Consider the following 10,925-nt stretch of genomic DNA (forward strand, 5'->3'; position numbering starts at 1 on the left):
TCTTAAATGCACTTCCTTTTTGTGGCTAAGTCTGCGTTTCTTTTTCTCTTTGCATTAAAGCATTTATAACCCCTCTCCCAGCCTTATTTGCACTGAAATTACCGGTTGCAGACAGGGTATCAGTTCAGTGGTCTAGCGCAGTGATTTTTAACCTTTTTTCATTTGTGAACCCCTTTGGAAAATTCAAATGAAGGGGCAAAGACACCTTTGAAATTTTAAGTGGGGGTATTCACATACTTTTGATCATAGTCATCTTTCACAGACCCATTAGACATAGTCTGTCCATCTGCAGGGGTCCGTGGACCAAAGCTTGAAAACCACCAGTGTAGCTGAACCAGTTTTGACAAAGGCAAATGATACTCAGCATTCTTTAAAACTGCTCAAAAACTGCTCATGTTGTTTATAGATATAGTGGGGGGAGAGGATGGGAGGTGACACTTTGTATGTATTTGTCTCAGACTAAGTGTAAGAGACAAATATGAGATGGGACAGAGTGTAAGAGTCAAATATTTAAGTCAATTAAATATTGCGGTAGTACCTACTGTACTAGCCAAGGCTTTGCATCTCATTTTGCTTGGCACTTTTTGAAGAGACAGAATTTAAAAATCTGTATCTAAGTAGGCAAATTGTAAAGAACATTCATCATAAATTAGGGCTATAGAGAAGAGAAGCTTCTTTTGAAATAGTTGCACGACAGATATTACCCAAAGTATAAATTTATCCTAAAGGGGCTTCCCTTATGTAAATCTCTAACTCTGATCTGTTCAAGTATTTGAACGTGGTGAAATGGTATTATCCCAATTGAGAGCATCATTGAGGTTTCCAGTACCTGTATCTAGCCAATATTGTCAACTTTCCTCAATGTAACTATCTGCCAATCCTAGTTAATATTTGCTTTTATTGCCGTGAAATGCATGCATGCATGCACATGCACACTTTTCAACTGTCTGTATCAAACACAAAAACTTTGCAAGTTAAAGTTGCTGTTGTTCTGTTGAGTTTCCTTGTCTGTAAGAACTTTTGAAGTCTGATGGTAAGTCCGGTCTAACATTCAGCCTTTCTTGCCTTTCTTTCCCTTCTCTTAATAAATAATTGTTGATTTTCTAGTTCAGCAGGAGGTGCCTTTTCAGTCTTGCAAAGATAAACCGAATAAATGTTTGCCCAAACTTTTCAGGTCAATAATCCTGTCTCTCTTTCTCTTTCTCTCTCTCTTTTTAGTATTTAACCTTCCCCTACTTGCCATAGTTCAGCCAGGAAAAGTTTTTTCTTTGCAAGGTAAATCTGTGAATTTTGTGTCCTTTTCAGTATCAACACAAAAGCACCACTAGGCTCTTTCAGATCTTTGTGACCCTAGACTCCGTTTTTTGAATTTCTCAAATTTGGATTTTGAATAAAGGTATAATTTCCCCCACCCCCAGGCAAATTTGAAGAAAAAGAGGACCGTGTTCCAAAACTGGAGCATCTTAATAACCTCGCTTATCTGTGCAACATGAATGTGGTGCTTAACAAGAAAGACCTGCTCAAGATGGAATTGCTGCTTTTGGAAAGCTTCAACTGGAACTTGTGCCTGCCAACCCCAGCACACTACATAGACTACTACCTCTTTGCCTCTGTGGTTGAGAGTGACCTCCACAATGGCTGGCCCATCACGTCATTGACCAAAGTCAAAGCTTTCATGGAAAAATATGCTTACTACTTCCTTGATTTCTCGGTACAAGGTAATCTCTCACCCCAACTGAAATACAGGCCATGCATATCTTTCAGCAGTTGTTTTGGGGCAGAGGCAAAAATCCAAAAGGAGATTAAAGGCCAGGTCTGTGCTACAAAGTTTTGTCAATATGGTTAAAGTTGGCTATGGATGCAGCTTTGCCAAGAAAAGAGGGCTCCTGCTAACTCAGTTTGTGTCATTTGGGAAAGTTACGATTTTTCTCTCAGCATAGATGCTTCTTTTCTGGGCATATGTTAGGTTAGACCTAGGAGGTGCTGTTGCTGTAGCTGTAGCTGTAGATACCATCATGTGGCCAAGTCCAGAGCTATTTTAAAAAATGGCACAATAGGTGCATCAAAATATCTGCAAAGCAATTTCCCTCCCTGCTGCAGGATACAAACAGACATGGCATTTTTACATTCTTGGGAAAACTGTTGTTTTAAGTAGAGTGAAGTTGAGATGCATTGTATGATGCCCAATTGAAACCATTTTTGGCTATTTGCTGGAAGCTAGATAATGCACTTGGGTTACATGGAATGGGACAAATCATAGTGGTTTGGAAAACGATACAGGGCCTTAACTGGCATGGAGTTAGTACTGCTCCACCCTGACTTAGAGACTCATTCTGGGCTTGGGATGCTACTCTGAGACTTGGTATATCAAAATCAAAGTTTGCATTTAGCTTGTTGGTCTAATTTGGTCTAGTCTTCTTGTGTAAGCCAAATAAACAGCCTCCTTATGGTGATGGGCCAGAGCATAATCTTTTTCTTTTTTTTTCTTTTTCTTTTTTCCCCCCTTTAGATCATACTTTTCTCAGCTTTCGTCCGTCTCTGATTGCTGCTGCTTGTGTGTGCGCTTCGCGTATCTGTATGCAGATTTCACCTTCGTGGACTACACAGCTCCAGCTGTTAACAAGTTACTCTTGGGAGCACCTTGCCCAGTGCATCGAAATGATGCTCATGTAAGACTTGAACCGAAGTTACCTACTTCTTACACTCTTGATAAACTTTCCTTTTAGAGTAATACATCTGGTAAGACTCATAAATACTAGTTGGTTCAGCTATAACCATAGCCACATGAGACTTGTACATTTCAAGCCACTTCTGGGGAGGGGACAACTTTCTAGCTATTCAGTGTTGACTGTTTAAAAAAAAAACAAACCCCAAAATGTATTGCACCTTGAAAAATGGTCAGTTTTTCGTGCTGGACAATTAAACTACAGGATGAAATTTTTAATCTACTTCCCCTACAGCTTCAGCAAGGAGCTGTCTTTTTATTATTACAGTTGGCACATGAAGTTGTGCTGTTAAAAAAAAAAAAAAACCAAAAAACCCCCAAACAAACAAACAAAACCCCAACAGGGCCCCAGCCACAGCAGTATGGTAGGGAGACATTCCAGAACAATTATCCCCTTGCGTCCACTGTCATGGTTGTATTTCATCAAGACACTGACCAAGTTTATGTGGATACTCAGAGTCCTGTTAGCAGAAACTGGAGAGGATTAATATTGTTCATTTTGAAGAGCACTTTTTAATTTACAGCATGGGTGTGAGCCAAATGTCATCATTAAGACATGTTTATGGTGCAAAGTGGAAGGGAATGGATGGATCTGTTCCTCAGGTCACACTAAGAAAGGAGAAATATGGATAGTAAGCAAAATTTCATTTAATCTGCTCATGACATTCTACCAGAGGGCCCAGCCCTAAGGCCATGGTAGACTATGCCAGACCTATCCACCTGACTGAAGGCCTGTCTCTACATGTAGTTTGTTCCTGGATGTTTGGACTCTGCATGTTCACACAGAAAGCTCATCAGGAACAACTGCAGATTTAGGCGAGTTCATACTGGAAGCAGAAACAGGTTGGCAAAGGAACGATTTGTGAAAGCCCCTCTAGGATAGATCCTCTCTTTGCACTTTCTTGACCAACCTTTTACTTCTTTTTCTAGCTACTATGAGAATGATGTCCAAGAAACCAGCAATGTGAAAAAGCAAGTCACGCTGCAGCAGCAGCAGCATGTGATGGGAACTCTAAACCACCAAACCACGACTCAGGTCCTGTTTCAGCAGTCTAGCTATCACCCACTTGCCCAGCATTCGACTGCCCTTTCCCAGTTCCAGTCTCCTGTGCAGGATTTGTGCTCTGCTTATCGTGACTCCTTACAGGCTCACAGGCCCAGCAGCTTGCTTTCAGGGAGTGCCAATAGCTCCCTGCATTCTTTCACAGCTCTTCAGGCCAGCCTGCAGCCATCCACACAGTCTCTGCCCATGCAAGCACCAATTGCTATGCAGGTGGCTATAGCAACAGAGCCTAGACACTGTATCTCCATGGCCTATGGCAGTAGCTATTTCAGTGGGCATCACTCGTACACAGCAGGTTGTTTTGACAGATGACCCATGAGAGAAAAAAAGACTGCAGAAATAAAATGGAAAGAATAGGTTCTGATAGTACACAAGCTCAATGTGAATTTGCAGTGTGAAGGAAGAGAATCTCTACACCTGGCTCACTCAGGACATTTGTTTCTTAAAATGTGGGTGCCTTTCTTGCTAGAATTGAGCTGTTGACTTTTGGCTTGTAATAGGAGCCTGAGAAAAATGCACGCAATAACATAAATCACTGCAAGATGTCACTTTGAAAGGAATCTGTGTAAAAATCCTATGAGGGTCTCACCACCTTTGTCTTCCATATAATGGGCTCCAGAGGATCACAAATGCTAAAGACTGTTATTTGGCGTTATAAGTAGGAATGCCTGCAAGGATTCCTGGCCAAATAACAATATTGCTGGAGGATTTTGTTGGAATTCTATTTTATCCAAGTGGATGGTCTCTCTAATGGCAGCCTATACCACTCATAATTGCCACTCACATGAGGTTTGACACTTCAGAGATGAACAGTTCCATTCTGCAGGATCTCTGTGCAGGATATTGCTTTCCGTTCTTGACCTGGAGTGACAGCTCAAGACTCAAACTGAAAAAAAAAAAGACCAGAGGACTATGAAATCATCTTTGCCTTAAAATTGTAGAATTTACGTGTGGTGCTACTCAACAAAACTTCACTCTGCCTTGGTATAAAAACAACTCAATCCTAAAATCACTTTTGAGACTTTAAGATGCTGCTGGTTTATGAGACTGTGTATAGTGGTAATTTGTTTAGTAGAATTGTTTACAAGCTTGTATCAGGGATTTAATGTTACTTGAAGAAAACCCCTTGGAAAAAAATTCTTGAAGGGCTTCACTGTTAAGTATTTTTGGCTTTGTCTTGTGGTCAAAGTAAAGTTGAGGATTGAATATCTTGTGCTAATTGGGGAGGAGAAAGGCAACCGGTTAATGCTAACATGAAGTTAGGGTGAATTGCACCTGTTCAAAGATGGTAAGGCTAGACCGTGACGAGATGTGGTGTGTGTATACTGTTTTGGTGCCAGACAGAATGTATATGCCTGGTAAGTTGAAGTTTCTAGTCATCTCTGAAATGAGAAAGATGCCTACTCCCATTTATCCAAAGGCTTGCTTTAAAAAAATACTTTTAAAACTGGAATAGGAATATGCTTTTCTTTGAAAAAATGTGTGTAGGATTTCTGTAGGAATGTGGATGTTTCCAAGAAACATGAAGATTTCTACCAGAGTAGGATGCTTGTCTGATGTGCGACCATTGTTCTGTAGTTGTTGGAAGCCAGTGTTGTTTTTAAAAGGTTCTCAGGCAGCAATACAGATAATGTGCAATATGTTTTTTACTGACCTGTGGCAAATGTTGTTTTTTTCTTTTTCCTTTTTAAATGTCACCTGTCAGTCAGGGCTGTTTTTTAAGTTATGTTTTTAGACAAATGTTTTTAAAGGGTGTGTTTGGGTGGAAGTAAAATGTCCCTCCCAAATGTCCTGCCTTGTTAGTGTGTGTAACTGAGAGGGTCTCACAAAATACATGCTGCAGCTCTTTGTAACCCTGTAAGAGATGTCCTCAGCAGAACAGGTGAGAAGTGTCAAACTTTTTATTTCATTTTATTTGTAAAAATTACAAATCCTAAATGAAGAGGCGATGCCTTATGGAAATTAGTTTAGTAACTTAGAGAATTTAGTTCACTATTTTTCCCTACTCTGCTGGGGGGGTTTGTATTTATGTGAAACTAATTTGCAGATTTTTAGTATATTTTAATGTATGTTGTAATTAATTGGCTCAGCAGGTTGGAAAGAACCACTTAAACATATCAGAAACTTTGTCAGTCCTTACTGTGGATTCCAGCTGTGTTTTCTTAACCCCTATAAAGGAGGTCATGGGTAGCCTTATGTTTTGATAGACTGCACTCACTCCTAGTGAGCATTTCTGCTAGCTTCTTGATGAACACTGTCCAATAAAAAGGCCTACAACTGTACGTGTTAATACACTCTTGCTATGTATTTCATTGTTTTAGTTTACAAGGTGGTAGAGAATGTCTTCTTACACATCACAGGAAGTCAATCCTTGATTAAATGTATTGAGCACTGTAAGCCTCTATAGCACTTTACAGGTCACAAAGAAAGAAGTGCTCTGTCAAATACGGGGTGGCAGGGGAATAAACATGATTTAGGAAATCTACCTAGGAAGGATTGAGGTGATGCTGTGTACTGCAGAGAAAGCAAGGTGCTCTTTCAAGCATTAAAAGTAGCAGAATGAAACAAAGTATTAAATCAATTGGAAAGGATGCAGAAGGATGATGGAAATGGGCTTCAATAACAGCTTACTGTTCCAAGTAACAACCATTATCTCTTGGACACCCTCTTATACTGTTTATGGGATTTTTAAAGCTGAGTTGGAGAGAATGCATCTGCCCTTTCCTCCTCTTTTATGGTCACTATATTTCTTTAGCCAAGATCTTTCCCTGGGTCCTCCAGGTTGTACTCACTTTGGCCTTGTATGGGGCAAAGGCAATAGGAACACACAAATATCTGAAGGGGTGCATAAAGGCTTTTCAGAATGTGTGAATGGAAATCCCACTTCTGTCCCTATTCTGAGAGAATATTTCCTTTCCTATGCCTCTGAATGCCAGCATAAATTCTGCTTCAATTTTCTGACTAATGTGCATTTAAGGCAAAAGTAACTTTTCATCTATGGGTATCATTCTTTTGATGAACATGTTCTTCCTCGAGCTAATTTAAAGTGGTAGAGTTTCAGACCAACCTAATGAGGTTTTAAAACCTGATTCTGTTAATGACACTTAAAAGACCTCAAAAAATACACAGAATGTTGGATGGGTCTTTTAAGTGAATGGATCCAGCTACTTTAAGACAGGCGCTCATTCCATTTACACTTGCCAGACAGTGTATCCAAATACTAAATTTTTTACAAGTTGATCAAGTTGTAATTTGCCAGCATGCATAACACTTACAGCCATGAAATCTTCTGTAAATGTAAATTTGGAAGGGTTTTGGGTGCGACTGCAAAGTGATACACTTGGTTCCCAAAATAGGACGTGGCATTGGTCACCTGCTTTGATAACCTTTTTTTTTTTTTGCTTTTAACTTTAGAAATTGCTCAGAAGGTGGTGGTGGTGGTCTTGGTGGTGGTGTTTTAAACATTGACAGGTCTGGTGAAGAGCTGCAGCAGTTGCGTGTGAAAGCCTGCCAGTCAGTATTCACCCAGCATGGAAGACTGGAATAAGCACTCAAGGTCTTGGCAATCATGTAGAAAAATCAACAAGAATATCACAGAACTGATGTTACAGATAATGGCTGCTCCTCAAACACAGCTTGCTCTCCCTGTTCTAGCCCTGGTCTAAAATTCTGCACAGCTTTTACCTGCTTTATTATTAATCATTCCTTGATCAAAGACAATGTTCATCAAATCCTTAGTGTTGATTTACTAGTGAATACTAAAGGGCCTGTGTCTCACTGGAACCTTTCAAAGAGTGGCATTTCTGCTGACTAGAGACTTTTTAACCATGTGTCTCTAGATCCTGATGAAAATACTGTAGCAGATTCTGACACCTGGTACTTACTGACAGCCTTCCCCTCAGCAAGAGGAAGTATAAATGTTTCACTTGCTGTCAGTTGCCCGTTCAGAACCGCGGTATGCCTTTGAAGCCATTTCTCACTGAAGTTAGAAGACTTCAAGACTGACCACTTGTTAAGTCAGTCTTGAAAAATTCCCTTGCCACCTTACCTAGGGTATATAACTCTTCTGACATGTGATTTATTATTACTATTACTGTATGTCACTTCCACAGAATGGGCAGTAGAACATAGTTTGTTCTTGACCTGGGAAAAAACTGGCAATGGCAGTATTACGATACAGTAGAAGACATTGCAGGGAAGAAACATTCATCTCCTCAAACTGGCTATTTTCCCCCCTCTTTTACTGCAGATATGAGGCTGGAATTTACTGTGGCAGCCACAGCAGGTGTTTAGTGCCAACAGAGTAAAAGAGTGAATGCACCGCAATAAATCCTCAGAAATGTGCCTAATGCCAATGGCAAATTAAACCGCTTTGCAGGTAGGCCAAGTAGATCCATCAACACAGGCAGTTTGATCCATACCCTTTAGGGGGCATGTACTCTGGTTACCTAGAGCTCCGAAAAGTAGGTTTCATTTAGATGCATATGCATTACTTCCTAGGCATTTCTGCCCAGGATAAGCATGTTGGCAATGGGTGAAATTGAAACACTTCTCCAGGCTATGACAAGAAGTATGGTTATTAGGCTGAGGCAAGAAGCTTTGTCAGAGTAGCAATGTTGGTTTAAGGTGTGTTTTATTTTGTGGGTTTGGGGTTTTTTTGGTGCCATTTTTATAACAGCCCTAGCCAAGACGCATTTACGGAGCAAACTAATGCTTTTGCTGGTGCAGCTTATTCTGCTGGGACGCTACTGGTAATATAAATATAATGATATAAGTGCACTTGTAGTACAAGAATTTGCTGGGATACTAAACAGTCTTTTCTAGTTTGGATCTGGCCAAACGTCTTCACAGTTTCCCTTACCCCCCCACCCCTCCAAGCTTTTTATATAACTTTGGCCCAAACTGAGGAACAAACCTATTTCTACGACGGGTAGGCAACCCCCGGGACAGGTGCCAGAGAGTGGCACTCTTAAGGCATTTTGCTTGGCATGCAGATGGTGGGGAAGGGGCTGGGGCTGCACTGCCACAACAAGGATCGGGCCCCTCAGGGCTCCCTCTCCATCTTCTCCTGGCACAGCAACATCTTACACGTTGAGGTTGTGGGTAGTTTTTGGCACTCTGCCCAAAAACGTTCCAACCCCTGCTCTGAGGCTCTGTAGCCTCTGGTGACTTCTCCACAGAAACAGAAACCCAGGGAGCTGGAGTGAAAAGTGCTTGTTCTCCTTGTTCAGAAAAACACAACTCCTGCTATAGCTCTCCAGGTAAAAGTAAGAGAACAGAGGAAGTAGGAAGAGCAAAACAAGGTTGGGGTCTTTGAAATATGTAGGCCCACTACCTCTGAGGATCTCGTCAAAGTCCTTGCTCCACGGTAGTGTCAAATCTAGTTATGAGATGGGGAACTGGGAATGGAAGAAGTGGTGCATGTACACAACAGAGAACCAACATCTGCACTTACTCGGCTCCACTGCATTTATCCACGTGACTTTCTGCCTCCAGATGGAATGGGAGAACTGAAGTTACACACCTGCCACAATGCACACACGCATTGCTTAGCAACACAGCCTGCACACGTGACTTGGAGCACAGCACCAGCATATGGCTTCCTGCAAATGTATTGTAATGCTGGAACAGAGAACACGCTAATTGCTCTGTCCTTTCAACAACTAGTTGCTGTTGTCCCTGGTCCACTTTCTCTGCTACAATGTTGTCTTTATAATGAAGCGGCTTTTGAGGTGTATAAATGTTAGTTAGTTAGCCCCATCATACAGAAGCAGAAACCAAGGTCAACATAACTAAAATTATTGTTGGTGTTTGATTGAAATAAAGTTTTATGGGCATGCCTGTCCTTAGCTCAGACTGAAGTATGATCCAGGGTGCTTTTAACTTCTCTGAAGCAAAAGCTTACTGGGTGGGTACAGGCAATGCAGCATGACCTGCTGCGTAGCACTACCGCTGCAGTAGTATTCAGTATAGGTGTTGGAGAGGAGCATGTGTTGTTAACAGTGCCCATCTTACAAACATGAGACTCTTGGAAAGTCTTACAAACATGAGACTTTCTTTCTTGTGTTCTGATTAGACTATTTCCCCACTCTTAAAAAGATCCATAAAAATCAGCCAATTTATATGAGGCTGCCCTATTATCAGAATAATACAGTAAGCAGGAAATGGCTAATCCTGCTGTCCTAGCTATTTTACCTGTCTTTGAGCCTTTGTTGGAAAAGCAGCATATAAATTGCATAAATAAATTGAAACCAGCTTTAATATTCAACATGCTGTGTTAACTGTTGTTCTGCACATATGCAGTTTACTTGCAGTTGCTCTACCAGCTGTTTTAAGCAATCACTTAAGAACGGCAGGAACTCTCGAAATGAAAACATTCGGGGTTTGCCAAATTCCTTATGAGGGAATTTGCTAGTTGTCTGGGATCAGAATTAAGACTGGAGGCTGAGATGGCAGCTACATGACTGTGGGTAAGCATCACTGTACTTCTGTGTTTCAGCTTCCTCATCTGTAAAATGGAGATGGATATTAACCAGCCTTTGGGAACCACGTTTGTATCAAGCACCTGCTGAGCGCTGTAGTCCTCTGTCAGGGCTAGAACAAGTCATTTAAACTTTGAGTGAGCTTGAAATTCTCAGTACTTGAGCTCAGTTTCTTTGAGTGATTTAAATTTTAGCTTTCAGAACGCAGCCAAAATCTGAATCCTACAGCTATTAGCACGGAGCAACAGGTACTTGGAAAAATGGGCAGTATTCAGAACCGAGATGTCATCCAAACAAAGTATCGTTTCCTGGTTAGTTTTTCCCCTCTACACGCTTTGGTCTGTGGTCTGCATGACTGTTTCCTGAAAACATCACATTAATATTTTTTCAATAATTTGAACTTTCACAATCCTAATAAAACTTGAACATTAAAAGGTGAAAAGATCATTTAATGGAGCTAGTGAATACAGAGGTTATCTCTATCCGTTCAGTTGGATAGGAGAAACATGGCGCAGAAACAAAATAAAATTGGTGTGTTTTTATTTCCTTTGCCATGGTTGTAAATTATACATTTCCTGCTCAATTTATATTTCCCATGGTACCATTCTCATTCTAAAATGTGCTGTGTTGAGTGGAATTATTACTTTGTTTCTTG

General features: G+C 40.8%; 1 protein-coding gene across 1 annotated transcript in view; it reads left to right on the forward strand.

Annotated features, from left to right (window-relative positions):
- CCNJL (cyclin J like) overlaps positions 1–6,078 on the forward strand; it is a 25,115-nt gene extending 19,037 nt beyond the window's left edge. The window contains exons 3-5 of the mRNA XM_019534896.1: positions 1,419–1,718; positions 2,510–2,669; positions 3,656–6,078. Coding sequence (XP_019390441.1) covers positions 1,419–1,718; positions 2,510–2,669; positions 3,656–4,100 — 905 coding nt within the window. The 3' untranslated portion in view covers positions 4,101–6,078. The remainder of the gene's footprint in view (positions 1–1,418; positions 1,719–2,509; positions 2,670–3,655) is intronic.
- Positions 6,079–10,925: the final 4,847 nt, after the last annotated feature.

Source organism: Crocodylus porosus, unplaced genomic scaffold (genome assembly GCF_001723895.1).
Source record: "Crocodylus porosus isolate Cpor-Errol unplaced genomic scaffold, CroPor_comp1, whole genome shotgun sequence".
NCBI lineage: Eukaryota > Metazoa > Chordata > Crocodylia > Crocodylidae > Crocodylus > Crocodylus porosus.